General features: G+C 56.8%; 2 protein-coding genes across 3 annotated transcripts; one reads left to right on the forward strand and one right to left on the reverse strand.

Moving 5' to 3' along the window:
- Positions 1-1,295: 1,295 nt before the first annotated feature.
- NECAB3 (N-terminal EF-hand calcium binding protein 3) lies at positions 1,296-27,071 on the forward strand. 2 transcript variants are annotated; one of them, XM_062504911.1, is made up of 13 exons: positions 1,296-1,810; positions 6,097-6,121; positions 6,969-7,077; positions 12,702-12,727; positions 13,034-13,131; positions 22,147-22,283; positions 22,445-22,584; positions 22,969-23,048; positions 23,402-23,455; positions 23,999-24,111; positions 25,605-25,682; positions 25,940-26,031; positions 26,826-27,071. In XM_062504911.1, the coding sequence occupies exons 1-13, from the start codon at positions 1,718-1,720 to the stop codon at positions 26,852-26,854; spliced, it is 1,074 nt and encodes a 357-aa protein (XP_062360895.1). In that variant the 5' UTR covers positions 1,296-1,717; the 3' UTR covers positions 26,855-27,071. The 2 variants fall into 2 exon arrangements, with proteins under 2 accessions (XP_062360895.1, XP_062360896.1); XM_062504912.1 differs by having other exon boundaries at positions 22,445-22,566.
- ACTL10 (actin like 10) lies at positions 19,275-20,393 on the reverse strand. Its single transcript, XM_062505220.1, has one exon. The coding sequence runs from the start codon at positions 20,391-20,393 to the stop codon at positions 19,275-19,277; it is 1,119 nt and encodes a 372-aa protein (XP_062361204.1).
- Positions 27,072-27,878: the final 807 nt, after the last annotated feature.

A 27,878-nucleotide genomic window follows, 5' to 3' on the forward strand; every position in this document is an offset into this window, starting at 1 on the left:
GATGATAAAAATAGCTGTGATGCCGTGGGCTCAGCTCAGAGCACATTATCCCCAAGGGAGCAGGAGTTGAGTGAGTTCCACGTGCTGCAGCTCGGTCATGTTGGGGTAGGGAAGGAGCTTGGATCAGAAACCTGGCTTAAGCAGAGCTGAGCTCAGCAATCAGGGTGTCCCAGAGAGCTCCATGTGAAAGCAGAGGTGTTGCTGAGGGAGGCAAAGCCTGCCCGGGGTTTTGCAAAATCCAAGCAAAACTGGTTCATGCCCCTTTCTCAGCAAGTGAAATCCTGGAATGCAGGCACAAGCCCCTGAGTGCTTGTGCCAGGCAAGGGATGGAGACAGCTCCTCCTCCTCCTCATCTCCCCCAGCCTGCTGGGGCAGGGGGGGTTCACATCTCTGGAAGTGCTGGGATCCCAGCATGTTGCCCCAGAGGGAAACAGCACGGAGCAGAGGCTGCCTGGCACTGTGGGCATGGAGGAGCTAGCAACACCAGGAACTCATTTGGAACCACCCTGGGTGTCAGGGCACCACTCCAGGGCCACCAAAACCACAGTGGGACCACCTGTGCTCAAAGAGGGGCCAACCCAGGGCCAGCTGAGGAAGCCAGGACTTTCCCAGTGCCAACAGTGTACATGTTGGGACCACCTGTAGTCAAACTGGGACCAATTGGGGCCACAGTGGGATAACCAGGGCTATGCTAGGGCCAGCTATGACCACACTATGAGCACCCATGGTCAAACTGGGGCAGACCCAGGGCCATCTGGGCCTACCCTGGGGGAAAGAGCAACCACACTGGGACCACCCTTGACTCAACTGGTACCAGCTGGGGCCACATTGGTGTGATCAGGGCTACAGTGGGACCGACAGCAACCACACTGGGACCACTCAAACTGGGACCACTTGGGGTCTCAGGGCACCCAGGGCTCTGGTGGCGTCAACAACGACCAAAAATAGGACCATCCACCACCGGTCTAGAGCCACCCTAGCGCCAGCTGAGGCACCCAGCACTACTGTAGGGCCAACAGTGACCACACTGAGACCTGTGGTCACACTGGGACACCCAGGGACGGCCACACAACCCGTGAGTGAGAGCACACTGGGCTGCACTGGGTCCAACTGGGACCACCCCAGCGGCGAGCGGGCACCGGGACCCAGCGCGGCCCCGCCCCTCTCCCTCCGCCAAGAGCATTGGTGTTTCTTGGTGCCAATCACAGTTTGTGACCAATAGGATGGCGGCGGGGGCGGGCCCTGCGCGGAGCCGAAGTTGGCTGAGGCGGCGGAGCCGCTCGGCTGAGCCGGGACCGGCGGGGCGCGACCTGCGCACGGACCGAGCCGAACCGAACCGAACCGAACCGAGCCGAGCCGAGCCGACCGAGCAGAACAGAACCGAGCCGACCGAGCTAAACCACGCTGCCGAACCGAACCGAGCCCAGCGGAATCACCCCTGCCGAACCGAAGACAGCCGAAGCCATTCCTACGGCACCACACCGAACCCGTCCCTAGCGCACCGAGCCGATTCCTACGGCACCGAACCAAACCCATCCCTACCGCACCGAGGCCATTTCTTCCGCGCCGAGCCGTGCCCTACGGTACCGCACCACGTCCTACGGCACCGCACTGCACCCCGTGGTACCGCACCGAACCCATCCCTACCGCACCGCACCCCTAAGGCATTGCACCCTCCGGCACCGCACCGCTCCCCCGGTGCCCGCAGCACCGCACCATGATGTCGTGTGCCGAGCTGCTGGCCGTGTGCCTGCTCTCAGCAGATCGCGGCCCCAAGCCCCAGCGCCAGCCGCTGCCCATCTTCCACGACGTGAGTACCGCGGGGGGAACCCCGCACCCCTGCCCAGCCCCGGGACCGCCGTGCCTCCCCCGGGAGCCGCCGCACGTGTGGGCGTCGGGGTGAGGCTCCCTCCCGGAGGAACCGGCCCGAGGGATGCGCCTGAGGCTCTGACAGCCCCGAGCTGTGCATGGTCGTGATGGCTTCAGTAGTGATGTCGTATCCTTCTGCTGCATGCTGGGCCTCTGGGTGGCTGGAAACAGCCCACGCCTCATCCAGAGCTGGCTGTCATGACTCCCGGAGCGGGAGCTGTGTTTGGCAGCAGCGCTGTGGAAGGTTCCCCGGGGCTGTTCACAGCCATGGGATCCAACAGAGCGCTGCCTGCTGCAGCCCCCGGGTGCAGCCCCTGTCCCTGCCCGCTCCCGACGCGCCGGGGTTGGGGAGGATGATGCTCCGTGCGGGTTGGAGGTCGCCCGGGCACCCTGGCGGCTGTGGGCGGCACGGGGAACTGGAAAATGCAGGTGGTGGCTGTCTTTGTGTTCTGAGATGCTGGCACAGTTCCTCTGTCACACCGCGTCCCCTCCAGGCCGTGCTGCTCCTGTGAGAGGGGCCGGAGCTCCGGGGGAGGCAGGGCATCCCGGCCATCTCCTAGGGCTAGTGACACAGCCCGGGCCGGAGCCCAGCTCTGGAGCACCCCCTGCTCCCCCGTGTCTTCCGTGAGCTGGGTCTGGTGGACAGCGCCCAAATCTCCCTGGTGAGAGCCCTGGCACTGCCATGTGTCCGGCACCGCTGCGATCTAAGTCACCCTGTGATGTGGGGGCAGAGGTGCTGGCCCTGCCCTGCAGGGCTGAGGAAGAGAAAGGCAGCGAGGGTTAAGGATGAGGGCTGGTGGTACCCGGGCACCTGCACAGCCCAGGCTCGGTGCCAGATGTCACCTCCCAGCTGTCATCTCCGTCTTGTCCCGATCCAGGTTCACCCCCGTGTCCCAGTCCATCCCAGAGGAGGGGAACAGCAGATCTCGGGCAGCACTTTGGGAAGGTGAATTCCACGTGTGGTCCAGTCCAAGACCTCCTGGCATCCCCAGGAGGGCAGCGCGGCTCCCTCGGCTCTCGCAGCTGCCAGCTGGGGGTCAGGGGCTCTCCTGCCTGGCAGGGGGGTTCGGGCTCCCAGGCTCTCCAGCCAGCATCATTAACCGCACTAATTACTTGTCTGGAGGAAGATGGGCAGGAGGGGGCGGGTGGTGACAGCTGTGTTCCAGCTCAGCTCCTCAGGGCACTCGTTGAGTCGCACATCCATCCCTCAGGGTGTCATTAAAGCAATTAAAATGGGAAATGTTAACAACGCTAGCAGCTGCTTTCCGGGTTCCGACGGCTTCTCTTCCTCTACCCTGTGACTCCTTTGCTCCCATCTTTGCTCCAGAGCTTGACAGGGTGAGTTTAATCTCCGCGCTTTTGGTCTGGGCTGTTGGCCGGTGTCCAGCTGCCCCCAGGCCGCTCGGAGCGAGCATCCCGCGGCAGCAGGGCAGGAGCCCCGCGCGCCTTCCCGGCAGCGCTGCCCATCACAGATCCCGGTGGCTGCTGCTTCCCCTGGCACCTGCGGCACATCTCCTGCCTTTGGGAGAAGTGAAAAGGAGGAGGAGGAGGAGGAGGGCTTTGCCCGAGACGCTTGGCTGCCGGTGCGGTACGAACCGCAGTGCTGCCATCGCCCCGTGCAGCATATCAAGCCTCGGGGAGATTTGTCCCTGGGCTTGCTCGCTGCCCTCCCGAGATACGGGAGCCTCAGGAAGGCCGGCGTTCTGGTGCCTTAGCCTGCCGCGGGTCGATGAGCGCGGTGTCCCCAGGGCAGCTGTCCCCTCCCGGCAGCCGCCTGTCCCTGGCTGCCCGTCCAGCAGCCGCGGTAGCTTCCAGACCTGCAGGCAGAAATCCTATAATCTCCTTCCTTCCCGGGTGTTTGTGGGGTTCATCCAATAAATAAATGCTGTTTCAGTGCACAAGCCCAAGGGCTGAGGCTAACATCCCGGGCTCCAGGCAGTGCCCCTGTGCCTCTGAGGCTGCCAGTCCACCCCGAGGCAAGACAGGGGTTGCTTGTAGGGCCCTCCAGCAGCCCGTGCAGACCTAATCCCTCTCCCAGCCTGGCTTTGCATCTCTTTTCCCTGGCTTTGTCCCAGGGCTGCTGTCGGCCCTGGGGACAGCGCTGCCATTGCTGTGCACATGCCTTGCCCGGGGAGGGGACAGGATTCGCCCTGCGGAGCTCAGGAGCGGCTCTGTGCTGGCTGTGCTGGGCTGGAGCTGGGTCCTGCTCAGACAGGGCTGGGCTGGCTGCAGGCAGTGCGGATCCCTCCCATTCCAGGGGCTCTGCAGCAGACGTGGCCCTGCCTCGGGGGGCACTCCCAGCTCCCTGCTTGTGCCACGTTTATTTTGAGCTCTGGGCAGCTGTCATGTGTGTGCTGGCTCGTGTAACTCACTGAGCCTTGTGTGTGAGGGAGAGGCATCCCCTCTGTTTGCTGAGGCTCCTGCTGAACCCAGGATGGGCTCACCCTGGGTTAGAGATCTTCTCAGCTCTTGGGGATGTTCCCTGAAATTGTGTTCTCCCTCTGAGCCCACAGATAAGCCCTGCTGAGCAAGGTCAGCCTGCGGGTGGGAAATGTTTGCCCTCCCTCAAATCTGCACCCAGTGCCTGGGTGACACTTGACTGTCTCTGGCATGAGCTAGGTGGCCTCTGTGACACCTGGAGCCATAGAGGTGTCATTTCACAAGCCATGTGTCCCTCTGATCACACAGAGCTCTTCAGGATGAAGCTTCTCCCTGGATGGAGAGTCCATGGCAGGGTGGCACGGACATGTGGTAGCCACAGGGGCTGCCCTTGCAGCCGTGAGCACCACAAGGAGCCTGTTAGCCTGGAGAAAGCTTTGCTTTAAAATACAGAGAAATCAGCACTATTTTGGAGCTGCAGGTTTCCATCTCAGCTCCAAAGTGCATCCAGCAGGTCGTGTGTGGTGCTCAGGGAGTGCCTGCCCCACTTTCCTGCCAGGGCAGCAGCCTGGCCAGCTGGAATTCCGGGGGGGAATGGTTACCTAATGCTGTTCAGCCCAAGGCAGCCTCAGTTCCTGCAGCAGCTTGGGACAGGAGGAACTCACTTTGTTCAGAGGAGCATCCTCCAAGGAGCTGTCCCTGCCCCTGCTTTTGATCCCTTTTGGGGAAGGAACCAGGGAGCTCCAGCACTAGAAAAGCCTCTGTCCAGCTGCAAGCCAGAGGCTCGGGGTTTTCCTGGGCAGCTCTTACTTTACCTCGGAGCAGTTTCTCAGGGGTATGTCAGGACTGGATGTGGGACGTGGCCTTGGCACATGCAGCAGAGCTGGCAGTGCAGGAGGAGCTGGGGGCGGAGGGGCAGCGGGGCTGCTCTGGGAGCAGCGTGTGGGCAAGAATAGAAAAGTTCTCTCTCCATTCCCAGCCCTTTTTCTTTCCTAATCTTTCTTCAGACCTGCAGGTTTCTTCATCACCAAGGATGATATAAAGGACAGTTGCCACATAGACCATTTTCTGTTGTTGACTCCATTAGGATGTGCTGGACAAGACCTTGTGCATTTTGGTGTGGGAAAATGTTCCCAGGCTTTGGAAGTGGCGCTGTTCCTCCCTGGAGTTAGCCTCAGACCTTCCAATAATTACTGGTGAAACAGGTCCAGGCAGGGCTGAGCAGCCCCAGCTTTCTCCTGGGTCATGGGAGAAGCCTCATGGTTGGGAATCTGTGTTGAGACCCAGAACTGGAGCAGCTCTCCAACTGTGCTCTGTGGCAGAAGCGGTTACAGATTAATTAATTCACTAATAATTCATTACTGTGTGTGTGGACACAGAGGTGTTGCAGGAAGGGCTGTGCTGAGGGGTGCTTACAAAGCTCAGGGCAGGAGCTGCTCCTCGGAGCAGGGGCTTGAGCGTTGGTGATGCACTAAGTGCTTCCTTACAGAGTGGGTTTGTACCTAATGTTCTTTCCTTTAAATGGACTGAAAAATTAAACAGTTGCCATCACAGGGATGCAGCAAAGTCCTTTCTGCTTCACTTCTGTATTCTCTAGAAGGTGCTTGCTGTGAGTGTGGGGCTTGCTCAGCTGAGGGCTCTGTGCATTAGAGGCAAGAAATGGGTTTAATCATTGGCAAAGGGGAATTGCCCGGAGCAGCCTGTGCAGTCCCAGCAGCTGGGGCTCCTCTACGGCTCCCTGATCTCCTGGAGGTGATTCTCCGTGGTGCTGGGTGCTGCCCGGCTCACTGTTCAGCTGCCCTTCTCTCCCTGCTGCCACACTGAGCCCTGTTGTGTTTTGTCTTGCAGATTTTCCGGCGAGCCGACAAGAATGGTGAGTGCTTTATTCCTGCTGCTGCCTCCCCCTCCCTGCCTGGCTGTGGCTGAAGCAGTGTGGCTCCTTCCCACTGGGAGGTTTGGCTGAAAGAGGGAAGGTGGAAAATGCTTTTCTGCTTCCCCTGGATCCCAGAGCCTTGCCAGGGCCTGGGGATTGGGCTCCCCCAATTCCCCATCTGTGCACCACACAGGACACGGCCCCTTCCAAGCCCTTCTCCTGCCCAGGGGCTCTCAGGCTTCTGCTCGGTCCCTCCCAGGGCTGGTTCTGTCTCCATGCTCAGTCCAGGCTTTTACAGGTGCTCCTGGTTGGGTGATCATGTTTCTGGGTCCCCCTGGAGCCCTGGCATTTGGGAGTTAGGCTCTGCTACCCAGTTTTTAATCCAGCACCCGTGAACCAAGAAGTCCAATATCACAAATGGTTTCCCTGATCCTTTCCACACTCTTTGGCTCTTTCCCTTCATGTAGCTTAGGAGGTGCTTTTATTGCAGATCTCAATGCAGCCCAGGAGCTGAAGTCCTCCACAGAGAGGAAGGAAGAAGCTCTTAAGTCAATGGAGAGCACTTTCTTTCCATGATGCCGTTTGTTCTTGGACAGTCTGCGTGCATTTCTAAGAACACCATGATGGGGCCTTTTGGAAAGGGCTGAAATTCCCACCTGCAATTCCAGCAGCACTCCTGTGTTTTTGCTGGGCTGGTGGGCCACTCTCCCAGGCAGATCTGTGCTGTAATTTCCATGCAGAGCATGCCCAGCCATCCCACACGCCCACGGGAGCGGCTGCGGGGCGCTCGCTGGGGCTGGGATGCTGCTTTCCACAGATACGTAATTACTCTTTTCTTTGAATGCAGATGATGGGAAGCTGTCATTTGACGAGTTCAAGAACTATTTTGCTGATGGCATCCTGAGCTCGGAGGAGCTGTGGGAGTTGTTCAGTGGCATTGACAGGCGTCACTCAGAGTGAGTACCGCGCTGCACGGAGGAGATGCAGGAGAAGCTAAAACTGCCTGAGTGGAGATGGAGGATGTTTGGAGGCGGGTGTGATAAATAGTCAGGGTGAGACAAACCCACCTCTTGCCACACGCAGGTATTCAAAGCCATTGGGCACCAGCGGTGAGCCCTGGTGCTGAGAGCAGTCTGACGTTTTGAGAGCAGCCATGGGATTGACTGCAGTTCCAGAAAATGCCATTCTTTTGGTTTGGAAAATGTAGTCCAGGAACCCCCAGCCCGTGGAGCAGGCTGTGTGTCTGCAGGAGCATGTGGTGGTGTGGGGACATGGCACAGACTGTGAAAGTCACAGACTTTGCCACTGCTGACTCAGGGAACTGCTTTTCACTTATGTAAGAGCTGCTTCCCACCACAAGTGGGCCCGGTGCGTGTAACAGGGGAATTTAGGCCAGCTTCTTGTAAAATAAAGAAAGCCTCAAAGAGCAGGAGAAGGAATTGTGTTTAGCTCTGGTCTCCTCGTGAGTGCTGCTATCCAGAGGGGTCTGTTGGGCTCGGCTGGGATTCTCATCCCATCTTTTTGGGTCTCTATGCCCAGCTGGTTGGTGTGGGTGAGTCTGTCCTGGCACTGGGAGGAACTGGGTGCTGCTGAATTGCACGGCTGGGGTCTGTCCAAACATTGGGGTGCTGCTGGGGACAAGGGGCTGCAGCTTTCTCCCGGTCTGGGGGGCAGGTTTGGCTTCCCCAGCATCTCCTGCACCTCTGACACCCTTGACCAAGGCACAGGTCCCTGCCAGGGTGAGGAAATTTGGGGCAGCCTGAGCTGTACGTGCTGGTCCCAGGGCTTTGCAGGGAGCCAGGGCAGTGGCACAGAGGCCCCTTGTGACACTGAGATGCCAACAGCCACCAAATGCCACCAACAGCAGATACCCAGGACTGGGGCAGTGGGAATGATGGACTCCCAGTGCTGCTGGAGTGGGGTTTAGTTCCCACTGCAGGGATGGGCAGAGAAGTGGGCAGTGTGGGCAGCCTTGTGCTGCTTTCCTTGGAGCCTGGCTGCTGCTGTTGGGCTTGTGGATGAGGTATCTCCTGATAACATCTCTGTTTCTTTGGGCTGTGGTCCCAGGAAGTTGGCAGTGATGTTCCCTTTCCTCACGCTCCATTTTGGGGTGATCTTGGAGTCACAGCACCCCTGGAAAACACAGGGTGCAGTGAAGCTGGGAGCTTTAACCCAGCTCAAAACTGAACAGGGGAGGTCTCCTGCCTTCAGGGCTTGTTCCATCCGTGTGGAGCAGCTGAGGACCTGGCAGTGCCCGTGCTGCCTGGGGAGCCGTGGCTGCGGGGTGCCCCCACAGCTCGTTACCTAACGAGGGTGCCATAGCTATGGCAACGTGGCAATGTCACCAGCTGGTGACATCTACTAGCAGGGCATGAGCCTTGGGTCTTTGTTCTCTTCCTGCCACCAAGAGCAGAAGGGACCCTCAGACAGAGCTGTTTCCAAATTCCTGCCTTCAGCGGCTTTCAGCAAGTGTAGGGAACATGGGGTTTGGGTGTGCAGGATTTAGTGTCATGTGAGGGCTGTGCTGGTGTCTGCTGTCCCCAGGGAGGGGGGCTGGACTGCCCTTCTCCCCTGGGCTTGTTCTTTACACTGTCAGAAACTTGATATTTCAGAAAGCTGGCCAAAGTTTGCTGCCAGATTGAAGAGCTGGAAAGCAGATACAAGTTCCTCAAGCAGATCTGGTGTGCTGCTTTTGTGTCCCAAAGCTTTTGTGCTGATGGGAAGGTTTCACCCTTAATGAGCAGGTGGGTTTGGTGCTGTGTTTGTCATGTCTAGGCTGGAATTTGTGTTTCCTCATCCCTGGCAGCCTGACCCGAGGAGGGGCAGTAACAGAGAGCTCCATGGCCAGCACTGCCCAGACCCATCCTGACCCTCAGCCACCCTTGGAACATGCAGCTGCTCCCCTGGGCCCCAGCGCTGACATCTGGGAACATGAATATTCCAGAGGTTTCCCACATTTCTTGTTCTCCTTCCAGAGAGCCCTATGCTCTTCTCTCTCCACTTCCCACCCCTCTGGCTCTCAGGTGGGATGCTGGGGCCTGTGCATCACACACCTTTGCTGGGCTCACTTCAGATTCTGCATTTCCACAGGAGGCTGATTTTGTTCTGCGTTTCAGGAAATGGTTCCATTTTGGCATAAAGTATCCCCACACTTTAATTCTGTGACATCCAGAAGTTTATGCTGAAACCAAATTCAGCTCTGGATGGCAGCTGGTACAACAAACAGCAGGTCCATGGTTTTGTTTGGCTGGCCCAGAGCTCCACACCAGCTCTGGCAGTGGCACAGTAAGGTTCATCTTCCTGGGAAAGAGCATTTTCATCCTCTGAAACGTCTGGGTGAGAAGAGACTGATGTTTTTGGTGGTATGAGAGCTCCACAGCCGCATCCAGAATTTCAGGGGTTGAATTCCTGCTCTGTGAAACCTGCCCAGGGAAGTGCTGTTTGGTTTTACCCATCCTTCTATCCTGTACCTGTTGGGGAAATTGAAAAAAGTAAAATCTGGAAAATCCATCTTTCCATGAGGTTGTTCAGGAATTGGGTGCAGATTGCTCAGAGCTTTTGTCCTGGAGCCAAAAGGGGGTGGAAGTGCTGACCTGGTGCCTCTTAAAGTCTCTTGGTGGAAATAACCTCAAGCCTGTGATGGTCTGGAAGAAGGGATTTGAGTGAATTCCCTCCTGTCTCTTTACTCAGACACTCAGAACTGCAGCATCTGCCAGTCCCTGATGATGGAGGGTGACTGAAACGCTCAGTGTCACAAGAAAAAAGGTTTGGGAGCCAGATCTGTGATGGCAGTGGAGGTTCCCAACATGATAAATTTTAAAAATAAAAAAAGAAAAAATCCCGTCTGCTTTTCTGCATCTGATTGCTGTTTTCTTGCATAAATTCCAGGCACATTCTGACAAAATCCCAACAGCATAATGATGACAAGATCCTCCATCATCAGTTCAGGCTTAATTACAGTTAATCAGTGGTTTGAGCACAGTCAAAATACAGCTATGGGAAACGTGGAGAGTCTCAGGATGAGTGCTTTGGAGGCAGAGGATGGCTCTTCTCTTGGAGTGGCAATGGCAGAGAGGAGCAGAGGAAAGCCTGCTGCCCCTGGCAGCCCTGCAAAACGGGTCAGGATTTGGTGTGCACCTTCTGTCCGTGCTCCACCTGGGTTTTGTGTGAATTAATCCTGGTAGCATGAGAATGGCCCCAGCAGTCCTAGGGTTTGCCTGCTGTGCTCTGTCCTGCCCCTGCCTGTGCTCTGAGGCTGCTGCAGGCTGTGGGACATGGGGAGAGGTTCCTGTGCAGGGCTGCTGATGGAGCTGCACCAGGGAGGGAAGGGAGCAGACCTTCCCCTGGACAGCTCCAGAGGGATGACTTTTGCCATGAGATGGCGTTGATTGGTTCAATGTTCTATGGTTTAGTGATTGATTAGTTAACATTTCTTTTTAAGTAGCAAGCAGCCAAGATCTAAAGAGTTATTAATAACCTTAGAAGCCATAGGGTGGGAGTTGATGGCAGCTCTTTGTCTCACCTTGGTGGAACTGGCAGTGGGTTGAGCTGGGAGCTCCTTGTTCCTGCTGAAACCTTTCCCAGCCCCAGGGTCTCACTGGGACCAGTTAAAATGCCTGGGTAATGAGTGCACGAAGCGTCCCCATCCCCTGTTTGGTGACTTTTCCCCTTCCCTGGGATGGGAGCCTGTGTTTCCCTGCAGTGCCAGCTCTGGGGCACAGGTCTGACAGGCTGTGCTGTGGATGCTGCAGTGCCAGGGCTCTTGCAGCACTGCAGCAGCTCTGCAGGCTCCACACAGCTGCCAGAAACAAAGGGGAGAACTTTAGAAGGAGCAAAACCTTTTTCCAATGTGCACCGATGCTCCAAACCTCAGTGTCTCTGTCTGGCAGAGCTGCCCAGAGATGGGATCAGCAGAGTTGGACAGAGTGGAGCTGGCAGAGTGAGGGGCTGTGGCTTTGCAGGTTTATCTGTATTGAGTCTCGAGGGAAGCACGACATTTTATCCTCTTTAAAAAGTGCCTGCAGTGCCAGGTCAGTTTGCAGAGCCCTGCCTAACTCGGCTCCTGCGTGTTTAAAATAGCTGGGCTGAGTCCCAGGCTCACACTGCCCCTCTCTGCTGCCTGCAGAGCTCCAGATGCACTTACAGAACAGAGGGGCTGCAGTCCCCCTGCCCTGGCTCTGCCACCCCTCATGCCAAAATATTCCCATGCTCTGAACCACCACCTACTGTTAAAGAGCTCTCAGTGGAAGCCCAAAATAAAGTGAGAGACAGAAACCAGCCTTTGATGTCTCGGGAAAAGCTGTAGGAAGATTTTGCTGTAATTATTTCACCTTAAATGGCATTTTTGCACACTTCACACTCTGTCCTCTAATTTTACATGGGGGTGTTTTTGTCCCTTTTCCCTGTGAGCAGTGTCAGAGGGGGGACAGGGAGAGGTGGCCATGGTTTCCCACCCTCTGGGCAGCAGCACTGCAGCATTCCTTGTTCTTGGAACCTGGCAAACTCCAGGTACCATCAATTCCTCCATGTGTGACAGCACTTAAACACTTAAAAAACACTTAAAAAGCTCTCTTTGGGGCTCTCTTCTACTTTCCCAATCAGGATTAAAAAATGGCTGTAATCATTTGGGGATTTTGAGGCAGCAGAATGCCTTGAGCAGAGGCTGATTTGAATAAATGACATCCTGGAGTCTGTCCCTGCAGGCTCTGGGTGATGCTGGGCATCGAGAGCAGCTCTGCCTCCGTGGCTTTGGCCACTTGAGCAGATCCTACAGCACCATGCAGACCCATCCCAAAACCTGGGGCTGTTTTTGAACATTTCCCCCTCCACCCCAGCAGCACCATTAGCAGCCACTGAACCTGTGCGAGCCCTGCAGGGATGTCAGGGTGGATTGTGCAGTGCAGTGCTCTCTGTTAGTGAAAAGGGTGGGGGTCTGGCCCTGTCTCCAGGTTTTTGGAGCCAGATCTGTGCTTTAATGGCCTTCAGGGCTGGGCCAACTGCTCTGGAGGGCTGTGAAGTCATCCAGCCCCTGGGAACCTGCAGACAGCCCCACATCACCTGGGCTCTGAGGGAGGGAAGGGGAGGAAGAGCAGCTGGAGGAGGCAGAGGGGAAAGGAGGGGGTCTGGTGGGAGAACCTGGGCTGAGGTTAGGGATAAACAGAGAGGGAGCCCTGGCTGGGTGCTTCCCACTTTTGGGGGAAGAGGTTGGGTTGAAAAAGCAGCTCCAGGGCTCAGAAATGGGGCTGCCAACCCAGCTGGCCAGTCAGGGGTGTGGGGCATCTCCATCCCAAGCCCACTCTGTTGTCACAGATGCTCTCTCAGCACACTCCAGCTCCAGGAGATGTTGGTGGAGCAGATTTTCCAGCTCCTTCAGCTTCTAGGTGCTGCAGGGGCCAGACATGGCTCCTGAGCTGCTGGATCTGAACCTGTGCAGCTCCTTATTTTTCTACTGCAGCTTCTGAAAATACATGAACAAGCAGTAAATCCACTGTGACTCAAGCCCCCAAACCCCTGCTCAGCACCACCATTTCCCCCACACCAGCCCCACTATCTAACAGGAGCTTTTTTGTGTTTCTTGCAGCAATGTGGACACGGAGAAGTTGTGTGGTAAGTAGGGATATTCCTGCCCTTCAGAGCTTCCCCTCCCCAGGGTGTGTGTGATGGGTTTGTGTGTGTCTAACCTGGGCAGGGCTGGGTGGCATCAAAGATCCCCGTGGCTGGATCCCAACACGGAGGTGCTTTTCCCAAGGGCATAGGGAAGGATTTCTCATTTCAGTCCAAGTGGGAAAATGATTCTGGAAAGGGAGGGGAATGCCCCCCTTGCAGCTGTGGGCTGTGTGTGGGGAGCAGGAGCAGGGGAGGCAGAGATGGAGGTGCTCAGGAACCTGACCATGGTGTTCTGTCCCGCTCCAGATTATTTCTCGGCATACCTGGGGGAATACAGGAATGTGCTCTCTGCCCTGGAAACCCTCAATGCTGCGGTGCTGGCAGCCATGGACAAAACCAAGCTGGTAAGGATGGCACCAGGGGAGGGCAGCAGGGCAGCTGAGGGTGCAACTGGAGCTGTGGTGAGCTCAGCTGCTCCTTAGTGTGAGATCTGGGGAGCGGGGGCAGCAAACCCTTCAAATCAAGGGGTGTCTGCGTATGCAGGCAGTGCTGCAGCCACACAGCCTGGAGGAGGGGAAGCCAAGGCTGGGGAGGGGAAGAGTAAATCCAAAGCTTTTGTGCTCTGGAGACATCATCTCCCCCCCTTGCAGGGCTCTGCAGTGGCTGCTCCAGCAGCTCCTTGCAGGGTCCTGCCCACAGATACTTTCTGTGAGCATCACTGAGAGCCCGTGTTGGGTTCTGAGCCAGAAGAAAGTGTTTTGGACAAAGTGTTTCCCAGGCAGCAGCAGCGTGGCTCAGAATGTGCCCTGCAGGGCTGGTCCTGCTCTGGCTGGAGGGCAGCACCAAATGTGGCTGGGGGACAGGGACAGGGGACAGGGACAGGGGACAGGGGCTGGCACAGCAGTGTGCTGCTCCAGAGCTGCTGCCATTCCTGCCCTCCCAACCTGGGCCAGAGCTCACTCCTTTGCCAGGGCTCTCCCTCTGCCCACAGCCTGTGCTGATGGGCAATTAGCAGTTTTAATTCGGGCAAGCTCTGAGCCCTGGCTGTGCTGGGCAGCGTTGGGATGAGGCCAGTGGGGAAAGGCAGTGCTGGAGGGGTCCCGGCCAGGGACCAGCAGCCCCTGTTGCACCTGAGCTGTATGGAAGGGTTCAGCTGGGTGTTGGGCTGGTGCTGAGCCAGGGGAAGAATCCTGTCTTTGCCTTCAATGCTTCTGTCAGGAAAATTAATTCCCAAACACCAGAGGTTTATGTCCAAAAAAAGAGACAAAGGAGTCCTTTTCCTTTATTCAAATAAAGGGAGAGGCCATGGGGCATTCCCCTGGGATCTCTCAAATTTTTGCATGATGTAGCCTCCCTTTTTATCCCAATTTCCCAGTGGTTTTCCTCTCTCCCTTTTCCCATTGGCTGAGGTACTTGAGAGGTACAGACTTCCCGGAATGCTGGTACCCAAGATTCTACTTATTGTACTCTAATGTATAAACCCTCCCTTTCAACTTTTAATACCTTTAGAATTCATGGTTTTTTCCCCCATTGCTTCTTTCATCTTTCAGTATCCAATTTCATTTATCAGCAAACCTACAGTTTCTTTGTAAAGGCAAATATCATTTTTTCCATTCATCAATCAGTGGAATCCATCCCATTGTTTCTTTTACCTCTCAGTCTTATCTACCAGCAGAACCACAGCTTGTTTGTAAAGACAAAACTATCAATCCTCTCACTTTGTTCAAAGCAGATGAGGGACAATCATCCATGTGAACACTCCTCTGACCTCTTGGGAAAAGGGGGACCAGTCCCACACTCATCAAAGTGCTGTCTGTGCCTCTGTAGTGTCAGTCCCTCTCTGAGTTTTCCTCTGGCCAGAGCCAGCCTCAGCAGTGTCTCCCTGCATGTGTGGAAATGTCATGCCAGGAGAGGGAATCTCCTGAAAATGCATTTTTATCATTGGTTCAGGTCCCTGGCCCCAGTCACAGTTATTAAGTGTATTTAATAACACAGTTATTAAATACAAGAGGAATCCTCTCCAGAGAGCTGTGCTTTATTTCAGTTCCTTTCTGTTCTGGCTTTTTGGGTAATGAATGTGTACAGTCCTGTATTTCTCCAAAGGGCAGCACAGTCACTCTGTGCTCCACAGCACTGGTGTGAGGCTTTCCTCCCTCCACAGCTTCTGGTGCCACTGGTGTTCCCTGGAAAAGAAAAGCAGGTTTTTCCTGTTGAAGCAAATTTTGATGAACTCATTTCTCCACCTGTTTGGATCTGCCTGGAGCAAGGACAGCCCAGTGTTCCCAGCACTGCTCTCCCCCAGGAGAGGTCTGTGCTGATCAGGTGCTCTGATCCCAGCCCTGATTTGCCCCAGTGCAGCTATTCATCGTCCTGGGAATCTCTTCCCTGCACTTCCCTGGTGTGCTGGGCTCTGATCTGGGAGAAGGCAGGAGTGGGCAGGGCTCCTGCAGAGCCGTGGGATACCTGCCACTGCTGGAGGCTGCCAGAGGTGATAAATGCTGCATTCCTACCTGCTGGGACCTGAATATATCCCACATTTGTATTTCCAGAGATGGACTCCAGCTTGAGTTATGATTATGCTATGGGATTAGTGGGCTGGATTTTAGGCAGAGCTCACGCCTCTGTGAGCCAGGGCAGAGAGCAGATGTCCCATATTGCACCTGCCCCTCAATTCTTTTGGTTCAAACACCTCTCTGAGGTCTGGGAGCCCCACTTTGGCAGAGAGAGCACCCTCATGGAAGAACCAGATGAATTTTCATCCTGGGGAGCTGCTTGTGCACTGAGAAACCTGGAAGAGCCCTGCTAAGGGATCTGCAGGCCCTGCCTGTTCTTGCCAGGCTGTATCTACGAGGACTTTGCCTGACTCTGGAGCAGGCAGTGACATCCAGGCTGGCAGGAAGAAGGAGAAGGAGGAGATCTCTGGCTTGAGCTGTGTCTCAGCACAGCATCTCTTGGTTATGATCCGTTTCCAGTAGGGACCCACAGCTGGAAATGTGAAAATGAGCAGGAGAACAGACAGAGAGCCCGGGCAGCTCTGTGAGAGGCTGCTCAGACCATGCTGGTGAGCTACAGCCAGGAGGGAAATAAGGAAATCAAGGCTCAGAGGGAATGTGCCATGGGTGCATCTGGGAGCTGTGTTTGAGGCAGTGCTGCCAAAAGCCTTTTTTGGGATTGAATATTCCCAGCTCTGTGCGTGTCCCTGCGGGCCAGGATACCTGGCATGGATCACTGGGCTGTGTCCCAGCTGTCTCCTGCCTGGCAGGCTCCTCGATCTGCTCCATGCTCCTTGTCAGGAGAAACCCTGGGGGGAAGTGTGGGAAGTGCAAGCTGGGTTTGTCCTGTGTGACTGCAGTTTCTGCAGAAGTTTTGTGTGTGTGTGTGTATGTGTGTGTGTGAGCAGAAAACCTGCTCGTGCTTGTTTTTATGGATCTACAGGTCAGCAGGAGGAAACCAAACCATTAGGGGTTTCCCATGTCCCCATCCTTCCTCACTGGGCTGCTAGGAGCATGCTGAAGAAAATATGTCTTGTCAAGAAGAGAGGGTTTTTCCTCCACATTCTGTCATTCCCACTTATTTGTAAAATAGAACTTGATGGCTGTGCTGTAGTGTGCTAATTACACCTTATTTTGTGGCTGAATTTCATGTTTGCAATATAATTGCATCAGGGTAGGAAGTGAATAGTGGAAATAACTCAGAAAACAGCCTGATGTTTCTCACAGGGGGTCTGTATGCTAAAATCTTCCAGTCTCCAGTGTGCAAACATTGCAAACTCTCACATAAATACCTCTCTAAGCCAGGCAGACTTACTTATCCTTGGAGAAGAATTATGTGGCCACCCATTCCATTCTGTCCTGAGCTTAACTATCATCATAAGAAGACAATAAAACCCCTCCAAATCAGAATTTGAATACCTTTAACACTCTTGACAACTTGGTGATTTTCATCTGGGTAAACAGAGCCGAAATACCAGTGCAAGACCAAAATTCCTTGTCTTGTGCTTGCTGAGTTATTTCCTTTGTGACTCCCAGCCATGGGGCTTTGCCATGAGCAGAAAATGCTGTGCTTGGTGAGTTTATTGAACCTCTGATAACAGAGGCTTTGACCTCTGTGCAACGTCTGATGAGAGGATTTTGGTTCTTTGCCCCAAAATGAGGAGTGCAATGCTTGGCCGGACTCTGGGTTCTTTCTTTCCTCTGGCATGAGATTTTCCAAATTGATGCCAAAAGGTGAAGCAGCATTTGGAGCTGTCCTGAGGGGTGGTTATTTCCATCCTTGTCTCCAGCAATTCCCCTGGGTGTGCTGTGTTTGACCAGGTGTGAGGCAGGAGGCAGCTGGCAGAGCTGCTGTGTCCCTGTGGGACCCTCTGGAGCTGAGCCCCCTCCAAGCACAGCACTGGGGTTTTGGGGCTGTCACCCCACACTGCTGCCTGTGTTTTTTGGGGTGTAGGGGCTGCCCTGGGCGAGCTGTGGGGCTCGTGGCAGGCTGAATGTGGTGTGGGTGAGAGCAGCTCTGCTCCTGCCATAAAAGTCCATCCATGGGGGACGTGAGGCTTAGGCCATGCAGGGTGGAAGCTGGGAGGATGGGGATTGCTGGGAGGCAGGGTTGGGGCTTCTCCCAGAACCTGGGAAGGGGAATGATGTGGCTGGAGAGAAGTGTCCAAGCCCCGGGCAAGGGGAAGTGTCCGTGTGCACAGGCTGTGGCAGGGCTGGAAGGACACCCTAGAGATGGGAGCACACCTCATTTGGCTGCTTGCTGGAGGTAGGGCCCTTGGTGGTGCCAGAGGGATGGCAGTGTTTGGATTTGGATTTTGGGCAGTGAAATGGAGTATGCAGGGCTATGTGGTGAGTGAATAATGTGCCTGCTGTCTCCCCTGGGAGCTCGCTCACTCCAGCTCTGTCCTGGGGAGCCTGGAGTGTCTCTTGTTCCCCTTCAAGCAGGGAATGAGTACAGGCTGGCAGGAGTTGGGCAGGCACAGAGAGGCAGTGCTGGCAGGGATTTCAGTACCTGCACGCCCTGGGATGAGGAGGGGAAGGGTGAACAGGAATCCCCAGCCCTGAGCTCTTCATTTCTGGGGCTGTGGGCAAGGAAGGCTTTGTAGGAAACCGTGGGGTGCTTGGCTGGGAGAGGCTGGAGGTGCAGAGCTGGAACTCAGTTTGCTATGGCTGCATCTTGTCAGTGTTGTGTCACCTTCTTCCTGAAGCTGGAAAATGAGATTCATTTTCCAGCAGGGATGAAAACCTCCATCCCCCTGACCCCTGGTGCTGGTGGGAGAGACAGGGGCCTGTGAGCATCCTTTGTTGACTCCAGCATGAGCCCAGAGCTTGGGGGATTAACATCCATCCTCTTCACTCTTTCCACTTCCCTTTCCATCCCACCCAGCTGTGCCCAGTCAGACACAGCTCCTGGACTGGGCTGGTGGCACAGAGCAACCAGAAAACCATGGGGGGCTCAGGACCCTCCCCACTGCTCCCTTTCTTTGACACCAGCAGTGGAAGGGTTACAACAAAAATCCTTCTGTGCAGGGCTTCTGGAATTCCAGATCGTCCGTGTGCTGGAGAGAAATGCAGCAGGAATTGGAAATATTTGACCCGAGCATTGGGGTGGCATTGCTGGACATTATTTTGGACATGGTTCATGGAACCTGGGGGGGTGAGGGCAGCCTGGCTTTGGGTGCTACAGCCTTGGGGTCACACGAGGATTCAATGGGGAAGGCAGGAATGCTGCTCCAGCCTGTCTCCTTGTGAGCTCCTTCCTCGAGCTCCCACTGCTGGTACTGCCTCTCTTGGTGCTCACGGGGACATCCTGTGGTTTCTGTGTCCCTTGAGGAGCTGGCACGGGGCTGGCCATGGGGACAGGAGTCTGCTGTGACAGCTGGGCTGTGCTCCCCAGCTGCTTCCTTCTCAGCCTCTGCTCCCTTTCTAATCTAGATCTGCCAAGCCGAGTCAGTTCAGCGAGACAGCAGCAAAGCCAGGTGAGAAAATACCCGTTCAGTTCAGGGAGCTGAATTGGCTCTCTCAAGCACCAATTGACCTTTAGACCAAAATGACAAGGAGTGAGTGCAGTTCTCTGGTTTTCAGCTCCTCTTCTTCAGCCGGTGCTGACCTGTTCCAGGGCCAGGATGAGGAATCACCTCCTGCAGTAAGTGGCTGCAGTGCAGGTTTCTTCCCCTGCTCAGCTCCTTCCTCCCGCACTTGTGACTCACCTTGGGGGTCCTGCAGCGCTGATAGCTGGAGAAGGTCCCTTTCTCATCCTGGCAGCTGCATTTTCAGTTGGGAAATGCAACCTGGAGCATTAGGATTGACTGAACGTACCCAGACCAGACAGTCAGCTGGCCCGGATCCTCAGCATGAGCCCCAGTTGTTTTCCAGCCCGATGGGAGACACCCTTGTTAGATAGGAAATAACCTGGAGTGTCAGTGAAAAGCACTTTGTTTCTTTTGGGGCACTTTAATTGACTTTGCACCCCTGCAGCAGTGCGGGAGCCACTGGGTCACCACTGCTGCAGCTGTGTCCGGAGCGGGGCAGAGTTTGGGGTGGCTGCCACCTCTCTACTGGAATCTCGTGTGCACATACTCAGCCCCGTGCTCCTGGTACTCGCCCTTTGTCATCCAGGTGTGCTGGAAGGACGTGAGCGAGGCTGCCATGGAGCCCCCGGCCCAGGCTGCCGTGCCCCTCTTGGGGTTCGCCAGGACCTCGATGTGCACGCCCGCGCCTTGGAAAAGGAAATTCAACTCCAAGCACATCCTCTCAGGAAAGCCAGGAAACATGGAGGAGCCACCTGAGAGCACGACGTTCCCCAGCACGTGCTTCCTGAGGTGCTCGGGCACCGTCTGGAGGCTCTGCCTGGCCAGCCGGTGCAGCCCAGGGCAGCTGTGGTGCAGCAGCTCCGGCCGGAACAGCGGCTCCGGGCAGCAGAAGCGCTCCTTGCCCAGGGTGATCCAGCGCCCGTCAGGGGTCTGGAACCTGGCTGGCTGATGGGACCCTTTCTCCAGGAGGTCTCCCTCGTAGTCCAAGGACACGTAGCAGCATTGCTCCTTCAGCTGGGTCAGCACCTTCTTGCTCAGGGCCTGCAGCACCGAGAGCTCCGCGGAGCTCTGCAGCAGCAGCCGCTGCAGGTGCCCGGACAGGTGGTCCCCGGCCACCCCCAGGCAGCGGGTGCCCTTCCTCAGGGTCTGGCCCTCACAGACGGGGGTGACGTGGGACATGGCTGCCCCGGCCTCCACGGCCAGCCCGGTGACTCTGCCGTGGGCACAGAGCGACAGGAACCCGGTGTTGGCCACGTGCAGGGCGGGCACCCCGAAGCTCTCGAACAGCAGCTCGGCCGCCCGCTCCCTGTCGCCGGCGGGGCAGGACGGGGACTCAGCCAGCAGCACCGGGTGCTCCTCTGGGAGCACTTTGAGGCAGCAGCACAGGAGGTGCCTCCACAGGGTTCTCATGCTGTCCCAGTCCTCGACCAGGCCGTACTGGAGCGGGCAGGAGCGGGGGGCTGCGGCCGAGCCCGCCGGGCTCTCCGGGGCAGGGGAGCGCTGCTGGGCATCCCGCGGGGTGCCTGCACTGCAGGGATGCACCAGCGCCGTCCTCAGCACGCACTGGGGCTGCTCCTGCCCCGCAAAGCCCCCCCGGGTGAAGCAGCTGCCGCTGTCTATGACCACCGCAGGTTTCAGCATGGCTGGGGCTCCACAGGGATGCTGAGCGCGGAGGAAGAGCCTGCAGTGGAACAAGAAGGGTCTCGTGAGGGCAAACCAGGCTCGGGTACCTGCTCTGCAAGGGAGGGTGGCTCAGCCCCAGTGCAGGACAGCAGTGTCTGCTCTAGAAGTGCCTGCCTATGTCACAGCCTTCCCTCCTGTCTCCTCACTCCCTGTCTGGCTGAGCATCCCTCCTTGGGTTCCTTGCCTCCATGCCTGGAGGTTTTCTGATGGTGCAAGGACAGAACTTCTGCTGGTTTTAAGGAAGTAAGTGGACACCGGACAGTAAAATTGAGTGGTTTAACCAATTCCTGGGCTGCATCTGAAAGACTGCAACCAGCAGGTAAAGAGAGGTGATTCTCCCCATCTACTCTGCTCTTGTGAGATCCCATTTGGAATATTGTGCACAATTTATGTTGCCCCAGCATAAAAGGGACATGGAACTGTTGGAGAAGGTCCAGAGGAGGCCATGGAGTTGCTGAGGGCACTGGAGCACCTTCCCTACGGGGAAAGGCTGAGAAAGTTTGGGCTGTTAAGGATGGAGAAGAGAAGGTTGTGTGGAGAACTCAGAGCACCTTCCCAGGCTGTGAAGGGGCTACAGGGAAGTGGCAGAGTGACTCTTCCTCAGGAACTGCAGTGACAGGACAAATGGGAATGGGATCAGACTGAAAGAGGGAAATTTTATGTTGGATATTAGCAAGAAGTTCTTTACTGTGAGGGTGGGCAGGCCCTGGCACAGGGTGCCCAGAGCAGCTGTGGCTGCCTCTGGATCCCTGGCAGTGCCCAAGGCCAGGCTGGACATTGGGGCTTGGAGCAGCCTGGGACAGTGGAAGGTGTCCCTGCCCACGGCAGGGGGAGATTTGAACTGGATGATCTCCAAGGTCCATTCCAATTCCTGAACATTCTATGATACTATGAATGCTGCTACCAGCAGAGCCCACAGTACATGGAGATGAGCTGAGAGGATCTGTGATTCCAGCTGGCACAGAAAGGAAGGAGTCTGGGGTGCCTCTGTGTGTCCAGGCACTTCCCTGTCTCTCTTGCCTCCTGCTCCTGTGGCATGGTGTGCCTCTTGACCCATTCTTTGGGCACCCTCCAGGCCAGGTGACCCCTTCGTTCTCCCGAAACAAGTTCTCACATGTTCCCCTCTGGACCCATTTACACCCCCCAGTGTAAGCACACATCAGAAATTCATCAGGGAACCTCTCATGGAAGCAGACAGGCTTGGCACTGTTTTCCTGGGTAGAGAGAGCACAAAGCCAGCTCCTGCCTGGACCTGCCAGTGGTGTGGGAAGGAGCTGCCAGCACCCAGGGGGCCACCACAGGCTCCCAGGCTTGTCCCCGAGCTTTGGAGTGAGCAGAGCAGTGTGTGACAGGGGGGCACAAGGGATGCTGTGCCAGCCTGGAGCCCTTCCTGGGGCTGGGGGCTGTCCCTGAGAGTGACCTTTACCTTGTGGCTTGTGTCCATCTGCCCTCCTGCACGGCTCCTGGAGCTGGCAGTGCTGGGGCCGTGGTGCCCATGGAACCATGGCTGCATTCCCTGTTGTGATGTCACAGGCAATGCACCCCAAGGGTTCTCCTGCCCTGCAGTGTCACTTCTGCCCTGAAGTGTCACCTTTGGTGATAATTAAAATTTTATTGAAATCCACCCCGTTTGGTTTATTTAAGGGACAGCCCCTTCCAGGTGTGGTTCCGCTGCACAGAGATGTGACAGATCCTCTCCTCTCTCCCCCAGAGGTACGAGACTGCCTCGAAGATGGAGCAGTTCCTGACCCGGTTCCTGCTGCGGGAAACCATGCACCAGCTGCAGTCCCTGCAGGTGTCCCTCGAGTGTGCTGTGGACACCGTGGAGGAGCAGGCAGGACGGGACAGGTACCGGGCTGGGACCCGCTGGTCCCCTTGTCCCCAGCCCCACTCCTCACTGGGAGGGACATCTGGGAGTGGGATCTGCACTTTCCCAGCCTGGCGTGGAGCTGACATTTCTAGGAATGACTTCAACCCCTCCTTTTGTATTTCTTTTTCTTTTATTCCAGAAAGGAGATCAAGAAATCTGAGGCTTCGGTTGGCCTGAGGTCAGGGAGACGGTGTGGGCGCAGGGGACAGAAGAACATCTGCCTGTCCCCAGCAGACCCCTACTCTGGGATGCTGACAACAGGTACCTGCTGTCCCTCAGGTTGGTTGTGCCCTGCTGGAGCCTGGAGGGGATGTGGGACCAGAACAGAATCACAGAATCAGTAGGGTGGGAAAAGATCTCCAGGACTGAGTCCAACCATTTCCCCAGCACTGCCAAGGCTACCACTAACCCATGTCCTCAGGTGCCACATCTCCAGCAGGACTGGGCAGTGAAGGCTTCTCCTGGATGGAGTCTGGAGCATCCTGGAGAACTGGAACTTCTGTGGGATGTTGTATCTGTTGGGCAGTGGAAAAAAAAAAATCAAGCTTTTTGGATTAAATCAGAAGTTTAGAAGATTTTGTGGGTTTTGGGTTTTAAGCAAGCTTTGGCCATGATAAAACTGAGCTTTTTTTGGGTGACACCTCTGTGCCCTTTGCCGTGTAGGTGTTTGTGTCGAGGACAACAGCCAGTGGATGGCTCAGATCAACAGGCTCCAGCAGCTCATCGAGAAGCTGGAGTGCAAGGTGTGTGCCCAAGGGGGGTGCTGGGGCTGCCCCACAGCTGGGCATGGCCACATCAGTGCTGGGACCCCCCCTCCGTGCCAGCAGCCCCCCTCTTCAGCCCTGGCATTGTCACAGAGCTGCACCATGCACCAGCCCCAGCCCTGCAGAGCCACCCTTCCCTCCCAGCTCTGCTGACCCTCTCCTGGCCCTCTGGGGATGCTGACCAGTCCATCAGGCCCCACAGACCCCACAAATGTGCGGGGCGCAGCCCTGCACTCCCACGGGGAATGTCCCTGGAGCTGTCCCCTGCGTTAGTGCCTCTCCTGCTGCAGAGCTCTCCCATTAATGCTGATTTTACCCCGGTGTTAACGCAGAGCCCACGCCTGGAGCCGCTGAAGGAGGAAACCATGTGCAAAGGACAGGATGCAGTAAGTCCCTGTCCCTGTCCCTGTCCCTGTCCCTGTCCCTGTCCTCGTGGTTTGCAGGGGACCCCTCTCACACGCTGCCCCCGTGCCCCAGGCTGGGGGAGCTGTGCTGTGACCTGCTGATGGAGCGGGGTGGGATTCAGGGCTGTGAGCTGGGTGTGGGACCGTCCACGGGACAAATGCAGCTCCCTCCTGCTCTGCCAGCCCCAGGCAGTGCCCACAGCCAGCCCAGAGGAAGGAGCCCAAATCCCCCAGGAGTGCTCTGAGTGCCCACAGACCCAGGGGGAGGGGTCCCCAAGCCCCTTTCTGCTGGGGGACCTGCAGCAGCCCCAAAGCAGGACCCCCCTTCTGGGGGATGGAGCATCTCCTGTTGGTGTGGTCCTTGCAAAGACAACCTGTCCAGGTGGGAAGGAGCCACTCGGTGTCCCCGCTGTCCCCAGCACGGTGGTGCCAGACCCAGTGTGGTGCCCCAGGATCGCACAGAGGGGGGCAGCAGGGAGGGCAGGGGGGGACAGGCCAGCCCCTGACACCCCTGTCCCTGGGCAGCACATCCTGGTGGCCAAGAGGCAGATCTCAGTGGCCACGAGCAGCATCGAGGAGTTCCGGCAGGCGTTCCGCTCCTACACCGAGGGCACGGCCGGGCACAGCAGCTGCCTGCAGTAAGTGGGGTGCTCTGGGGGTGCTCTGGGGGTGCTCTGGGGGTGGCTTCCACAGAAATGGGGGTTTTAACACCCTCGGGGGACACAAGGATTTGTGTAGAGTGTTTTGTGTGCTGGCCGGGGCAAGGGTGGGCTCGGGGCTGGCAGGCAGGATGAGTGTCACAGCTGCAGTGTCCCTGCAGTAACATCCCATCTGCTGCAGGTATTCCCAGTAAGAACCAGTGCCTTGTTTATGCACTGGTTTATGCCAGCAGGAGTGGCTGTGGTGTGTTCTTGTAAGTGAATGCACAAGCTCCTCCAGCACTGAAGGACTTGAAAGCCATGGAAAGGTGAGAGGCAGAGCTCCTGCAGAGCACTGATTTATGGAGAATGTGTGGGAAACTGCCACGAGCACCTGAAGCTGCCCCTGGGTGAGGCCAAAGCTGCTCCAGAGCCTGCAGGGACATGGCAGTGCCAGCCTGGCCCTGATGGCACAGCTGCTCCCTTCCCCTCTCCCGTGGACCCTCCAGATCCCTTCCAGCAGGGAACATTCATGCTGTTTGCATTTCAAATATCCCTTTTCAGCTCTTCACTTCCAACAGAACAAATTCACATTTTCAATCCAAACAAAAGGAAGATACTCACTGTGACACGTGCGGTGGAGAGAATGGGAGGCTTTTTCTTTGGAATTGATGGGCTTTTTTGTCATCAGAGCTATTTGTGGAGACAGAGGGGTGGCTGCGTGGGCTGGCTCTCCACGTGAGCAGAAAACTGGAGCCGAGCCCAGGGAGACTCCATGGGCCTGGGTCACTCCAGGGAATAGCAAAGCTCCATGTGGGAGCAGGGGATGCAGCCTCAGAGCTGCTGGGTGACATGCTGTGCTGTCCCCCTGGGGCTTGGTCCCCTTGCCAGCAGCTGCAGGAGAGGCTCATCCTCAGCTGGAATTGCTGCTGCTTCCCCTGCCCTGCACCCCGAGCACTGCTCTGCTGCCCCTGCTGCCTCCCACCCACCTGCCCATGGACCGGGGGCAGCCCAAGCTTTTCCTGGGCAGGAGGGAATGTGGGAAGCATCCCTTTAGGGGCAGAGAGATGTTGGTTTGTGCTGTGAGCTCAGCTCCTCCCCTGTGCCTCAGTTTCCCCCTGTGTGAAGGGTGACAAGTGACACACAACTGCTCCAAGGGCTGGCAGGATGAGCTGTGTCAGTGCTAGCGAGGAGTAAGAATAATAAAACACAGAACGTGCTGGCTCCTGGGCAGCAGCAAAGACCAGTGTAAGAGCTGTAAAGCTCCTCTGCCACCTGGACACAGGAGCTGTGAAGCAGGATTTGGGTTTGGGATCCTTTGGAGCTGTCACGAACTGTGAATGCCCCCAGAGTGTGCTTTGGGAGCCTCATGGTGAGACTGACGTGCACAGCAGCGCCCTGCTGTCCCAGGCTGCTGGGGCACACGTGCCAACACCGTGCCAAGGCCATGCCAGCCTGGCCAGCCCCAGCTCAGGGCCACTCTGTCCCCACAGTGTCTCTGCCTGCAAGCTGACGGACGAGGCCTGCTTCATCCTGTACGAGTTCTGGCAGGACGTGACCTCCTGGAGAAGGTGGGATGCTGTCCATGGGTGGGGCTGGGGGGCTCACAGGGCTCCCTTTCCCCCTGTTCCTTTTCCTTGCCCAGCCTGTCCCACTGCTCTGCCCTGTGTGCCCTGGGGCCATCTGCTGCTCACAGATCCCGATAAGGGATTTGGGGAGCAGGGCAGGAGCGGGGGCTGGTGCTGGGGGTGCAGAAGCTGCCCTGTCCCTGTGCGTGGGCAGAGGGTCCCAGCACCACATTCCCCTGACCCTGCACCCTGTTTTACAGCCATTTGCAGTCCAGCTGCAGCAAGACTTTCCAGCAGTCCATCCTCAGCCTGCTGGAGTCCCCGGAGCTGCTGACCACCATGCTTTTCCCAGGTGAGGGGTGCCTCAGTCCTGCCCTGGGTGTGCTGCAGAGGCAGGAGCGGGGCAGGAACAGGCACTGTGGCTCCCTTCAGAGCAGAAGATTGGTTTGAGGTGACCTAAATGAGGTTTTTCAAGCCAGGGTGAGACCTGTTGTCCCCGGCAGGTTTGGCTGTGTGAGCTGGGGTCTGTCCCCTGCCCAAGGGTGCTCTCCAGTGGGAACAGCCAGGAGCAGGGACACTGCCCGGGTAGCAGATAAGATGAGTCCTGTCCCAAATACACCTGGTGCCTCGTTTTGTATTTCACCTGAGCCCTGAACCTGCTCTGCAAAGCACTGGTGCTCCTGGGTCAGCCCCAGGGGCTGCATCCAGGGTCACACCCAGTGCTGGGCCAGGGGTCAGGCCAGCACAGGGAACGTGCACATTCCCATGGTACCAATGCAAATGGGACCAGCTGTGGGAACTGGGAACCAAATAAAGCCCCAGTTTGCTTTCAGGGATCATTTTAGAGTCTTGTAAAATATTAGTCCATAAAATATGAATTAATTTGGACTGAACCCTACACTACCAGTGCTGCTCCTGACTTGCCAGTCCCGCTGAGCACATTCCCAGTGCTCTCCTGCAGAATTTGCCACAGTTCCAGGGGATCACCCCTCCCCAGGCCATGCCATGGCCATGCTCCCTGCCCGGAGTGTGGATGGGTGGGTACTTTAGGACCTCTGCAGGGTGAGGTCCCCCATCTCTGCCACCCCAAATCCCCATTCCCAGTTTCACACTGCCCTCACCTCCCTGCTTTTCCTCTCTTCCCAGCTTCCTGGTGGATCATGAACAACAACTGACCCGGGGCAACGTCTCCAGGACACCATCAGCATGCGGGAGGACGTGGAGCCCTGAGCACAGCCATCACCTTTGTCACCTCCCTGTCCTTCCATTCCCTGATGTGGCCAGCGGGGGCTGCCTGCCCTCGGCCCTGCCAGTGCTTTGCTCCTTTGCTCTTTTCATGTTAATTTATTTATTTTTCCTGCCCCTAAGACATTGTCCGAGCTGCGTGGGGGAGCCGTGTGTGTGGGTGGCAGCCTGGCCCTTGGGGGAGCACTTGTCTGGTGCTGCCCAGGAGCCCTCAGTCCCTCTTGCACTCAGCTCCTCTTCCTCCTGGCTCTGAGGCTGCCCAGAGTGCTTGGGATGGGCAGGGGGAAATGGCACTGGCCAGCTGTGACATCCTGCCCAGGGAGCCAGGGGGCCTGATACAGACTGGGAAGTGTTTTACAGGGAAAAAAATATATCTCATGCAGTGCTTCTGGCAAGGTGTGCCAGATGCAGGTGTACCTGCCATGGTGGCAGCACGTGCTGTGGCTTCGGGACTGGCTTTGTGCCCCACCAGCTGTGCCATGGCTGAACCTGTCCCCAGCACATCCCACTCCCAGGACAGGCCAGTGTGGCTCCAGTCTCTGCTGCTTCCCATAAGTCACCACAGGGCAGTGGTGCCAGAAGCTGGAGCTGACTTAATGAGGAGGGGTCTGGGGTGGGGGGCACTAAATGAGGGGGGAAGGCTGGAGCAGATCCCACCTGCTCCAGGGGTGGCACTGGGGGTTTCCTTGGTGGTGCTGTAGCAGCAGATGCTCTGCTGAGCCAGGAAAAAATGCATTGTCACAGCCAGTGTGGAGGGAGTGGAAGGGCACAGGAGGCAGAAGGGACACCAGCCGCCCTCCTGGCATGGACAACATCAATCATCCTTTTGCCCCTGCCTGTCCCCAAGCCCCGTGTGGCACCATGGGTGCCTGCACCCCCAATCCTCAGTCACCTGGGACCTGCTACCACCCCCGACCTCTTCTCCCACTCCCCGTGGGTGCTGCTCCACCAGAA

The sequence above is a fragment of the Cinclus cinclus genome, chromosome 18 (assembly GCF_963662255.1).
Source record: "Cinclus cinclus chromosome 18, bCinCin1.1, whole genome shotgun sequence".
NCBI lineage: Eukaryota > Metazoa > Chordata > Aves > Passeriformes > Cinclidae > Cinclus > Cinclus cinclus.